Source organism: Belonocnema kinseyi, chromosome 2 (genome assembly GCF_010883055.1).
Source record: "Belonocnema kinseyi isolate 2016_QV_RU_SX_M_011 chromosome 2, B_treatae_v1, whole genome shotgun sequence".
Lineage (NCBI taxonomy): Eukaryota > Metazoa > Arthropoda > Insecta > Hymenoptera > Cynipidae > Belonocnema > Belonocnema kinseyi.
The window spans coordinates 89,709,001-89,713,159 of record NC_046658.1 but is presented as its reverse complement, the minus strand read 5'-3'; the positions used below and the strand labels follow the sequence as shown (position 1 = coordinate 89,713,159).

Sequence of the window (4,159 nt, the reverse complement as noted above, 5' to 3'; positions counted from 1 at the left end):
ATATTCCTGTTTAAGATGAGTCATCGAAACTCCTTTAATCTATTAAGTAATATCCTTCATTCTCTATTCATTGTTTTATTTTTGGAATTCTTCTCAGTCTCAGTCCAAGTCTCATACTCCTCTCTGCATTATTTTCCTCTCCTTTCTCTTGCTTCCTTGCTTCCCCTTCCGAAACTAAATTCTGCTTTCTTTTCCCTTTTACCCCATTACTTACCTTACTTCACGTACCGGAAAAAATTACGACGATCTGGGCGGGTTCCCGAAGGAAAGTAAAAGTGTGTTTATTTCGCGCAAAGAAAACGCAAAAATAAAAAATCATAGTGTATTTGATTTTTTACGTAACTGTGGCTACAAGTACCGAAATTTTTTCACAAATAGCAAATTTTTTCGGTACAAATAAAGCTGCGAAACGGGCTATTTGTACCGAAATTCTAGTACAAGTAGCTAGATTTTTTCGGTATGCGCAGACACTTTTTTTTGAAATTTGATTTTTATTTAATTGATTTTTAGATTAAAGAGAATGCATGAGGCTGGATTGATAGAAAAATGGACTCGCGAAAGAATGCCGATGAAAGATGAGTGCTGGGAAGGACCTGGAAATGGTCAAGAAGTTGATAATCATAAAGTCAATATGGTTGACATGCAAGGAATATTTTTTGTCCTCGCCATTGGTAAGCTAAGAAATAAATAACTAAAAAATGTTATGAGCATCAATAATAATAATATTTTGCATAAAATAAAATGTCTAAAGATGATACATTCTCAACAAATCTTTACTATATAATTTCTGCAATATGGAAAGATTATAATTAGTCAATAATCAGCGTTGTCTATTCTGCTGTGTTTCAAATGAAAGGAAATTCAAAATAAATTCCAATCTTGGCCATAAATCTGTTATTTTAAATGCCATAGTATTTTTTTCCTTGACTTTCTGCAAAAGCTCATTTTTTAATTATACATGTTTTTTATATGTTTTCAGGTTTTACTATCGCAGCTATAATAATTAGTTGCGAGTTTGGCTGGCACAACAAGAAAATGGCGTATGAGAGAAAACTTATTCGTCCGTTCGTTTCTTAGAATAAACTTAAATTTGAGTACTAAATTGTAATTTGAAATTATGATGTCGTCAACTATTAAGTAAACTACGTAGGATACTATGTCTAAATGAGCATCGGATACGAGGTAGGATTCGATGCCGTAAACTATATCGGAAAAGCTATTTTACAGAAAAGCTATATCACGGAAAAATGATATAGCTGAGAGAACAATATTTTTGTCTTTAGAACAATTAGTATAATTCTTGCACCAACACTACCGGATAGTCCTCACAACTATACCAGTATAGGCGTAGCAGCTATACTGATATTTCTAAGCGTCATATTGCTCTACGAAGGATGCAAGTTCGTTGGTGTGACAATACGTGATAGGACAATTCTTTCGAAAGTTATGGTGCTACAAACTAAAAATCTACGCGCGCACACACAGAAATTCGCGAAACGCTATTTTTTTGGTTGAGAAGGTTTTAAAACGTGGAAATTTGACAACAAATATAAGATACGAAGAAGCCTTTAGCAAAAAAAAAACTCCTTGAGCTTATGACGCTTTTCTTTTTTTTAAGATTAGAGGCGCACAGGTGTGCGATTGGTCCGGCCAAAAATCAGTATAGTTGCCTCACCGATACCGTATGGGTCGAGACACTATGTACCTGTAGTTCGCTGAACTACAATTCTGTATAGTTTGAGAGGCAATACTGTTTTTCCGTGACATTGTCCTTATTTTAAATGAAAACCCTGTGAGTGTATCCAAAGTGTATTTCCAAACGTAGTTTACGACGCCATGACTTGTAATGAATATTTGGTTTAAATAGATGAGTTTTTAATCCAAAAAGGGCCTTGAATCTCCCAAGAAAAGTTCGAAGGAATCTGTAAACATAATAATCAAATTCATAAATAAAATCAATATCAAAACATTTTATTACCATACATTTGATTTTATTAATAAATTTCATTTTTGGCGCCACTAGGCCGTTTTAGGCCTGAAATCGACCTAAAGTGGCCTAGCGGAACCTCTAAATCATTTTCGTTTTGAATAAAAGAAAATTGTTGATAGCGTTTGTTCAACAAACAGAAGAAAGTTAGAGGGCAGAATTTAAAAAAAGATCCAGCGTCGTTCGTAACGCAGTGTCTTACGTCTCTTTTGTCGTATTGCCCCACGTAATTCTCAAAACAATGTTTACGTCCTCGGATCCTGGGTCATTTTTCACGCATTGTCCAACGTCATTTCCGACGTAGTGTCCTGCGTTGCTTTCTACGTAATGTCCTACGGTGTTTTCGATGTAGCTTGTTGCGTTGTTTTCAATGTAATATCCTACTTAATTTCACGCGTAGTTTATTACTGTAGACCCTGCACCTTTTCCGACGTGGTGCTCAATATAATTTCCGGCATAGTTGACGAGGTATGACCCAGCATCGTTTACGGCGTGGAATTCCACATCGTTTCCCATGTAGTGCCTTACGTCATTGGAACGTAATATTCTACATTATTTGCGATATGCTGTACTACGAAATTCTCGACCTAGTTTACGATATAGCCCCCCGCGTCGTTTACAACGTTGGATCCAACGTATTCTTCGAAGTAGTGTCCTATATAATTTTCGGCGAAATTTGCGCTGTCGAACTCTGCGTAGTCTACGACGTCAGACCCACATAGAGTCCTACGTCGTTTCCTACTTAATGTCCTACGTCTACGGCGCAGCGTTAAATCTCGTTTCCCACGTAATGTTCTACGTCACATAGTGAGGTATAGAGCAAAACTTTACTTTGAAAAGCCATTTTACCGGCTTGAAAATCCGGGAAAGCTCTATCAGTTTTTGACCGAATTCACAAAATCGTACTGGAACAAAAAAAAAGTTTCTTTATGTACAAGACACCATGTTTTATAGATATTTCAATTATGAACTTCTATCTCTCAGAAAAAATAGCGCATCACATTTACTTTCTGAAAAATCCGCAGTATAAAAAATGCAGTGTCGAGAGACAGAAGTTGGAAGCATGATACTAACTTGACCAAGTTGATTATCTTTAGTTTTTTAAGGTCACTGAATCCAAATCTGAAGTCAAAGTTTTTAAAATAAAAAATAGAAAAACCAATCTGTCTGAACAAAAATTGGCAACATTTTACAAAATTCCTAATACTTACATTATGAAGGTCATTAAATGTACATCTGTAATCACAATTAAAAATGATTTGTGCCACAGCGTGATATACAAATTCAAATTGGCCCTGATAATTTCGTTAGCCCTTTTTCATTCTTAGAGAATAGTTATATCACGAACATGAAAACGTAAATATGGACAAGTTTGTAAAGTTACCTATATTTTTTAAAGTTTTGTTTTTCCATCTTTGAGCTGCAAGTTTTAATTTTAAAGTTCTGATGATACATATGGATTCCGAGGCCATGAAACCTAAAAATAATTAACTTTGTCAAGCTACCATCATGTTTCCGATTCGTGAAAAAATCTATACAATATGAACAAACTCTTTTCTATCATTTTTCTAATCGTGAATTTAACGAGCTTTGACCTTGTTCAACGAACATTCATTTCAGTCAATTTCATTGAATATTAGGATCCTGCATTGTTTCCGACGTAGTAACCTACGGCTTTTTCTGCGTAGTCTCCAGCGTACTTCTCGACGCACTTTTCGAGGTCCGATCCTGCGTCTTTTACGACGTAGTATCTTTCGTCGTTTACGAGATCGGACCCTGAATCATTCCCAACGTAGTGTCCTAAGTGATTTTCATCGTAGTCTGCTGTGTGATTTTCGACATACTTTCCAAAGTCCGATCCTGCGTCTTTGAAGACGTAGTGTCTTTCGTCGTTTATGAAAAAGTTTTCGTCGTTCAGGGCGATGGACTCTGCGTCATTCTCGATGTAGTATCCTACGTCGTTTTAGGCGTAATGTGCTGCGTAATTTTTGACGTACTTTTATACGTTCGACCCTGCGTCGTTTACGACGTAGTATCCTTCGTTGTTTACGGCGTCAGACCTTGTGTCATTCCTAAATTGAGACTCCGGATTCTATAACCACGCATAAAATTTGCCTGGCCGCTTCAGGCCGCTCGAGTTGGCCCCTGATGGCTTGAAAATCAGTTTTCGAA

At 36.4% G+C, this 4,159-nt stretch overlaps 1 protein-coding gene across 1 annotated transcript in view; it reads left to right on the top strand.

The window, feature by feature from the left end:
• Positions 1 to 1,077, top strand: part of LOC117182894 (ionotropic receptor 93a) — a 63,965-nt gene extending 62,888 nt beyond the window's left edge. Inside the window, exons 14-15 of the mRNA XM_033376009.1 lie at positions 511 to 671; positions 980 to 1,077. Of these exons, the coding sequence (XP_033231900.1) occupies positions 511 to 671; positions 980 to 1,077 (259 nt within the window). The remainder of the gene's footprint in view (positions 1 to 510; positions 672 to 979) is intronic.
• Positions 1,078 to 4,159: the final 3,082 nt, after the last annotated feature.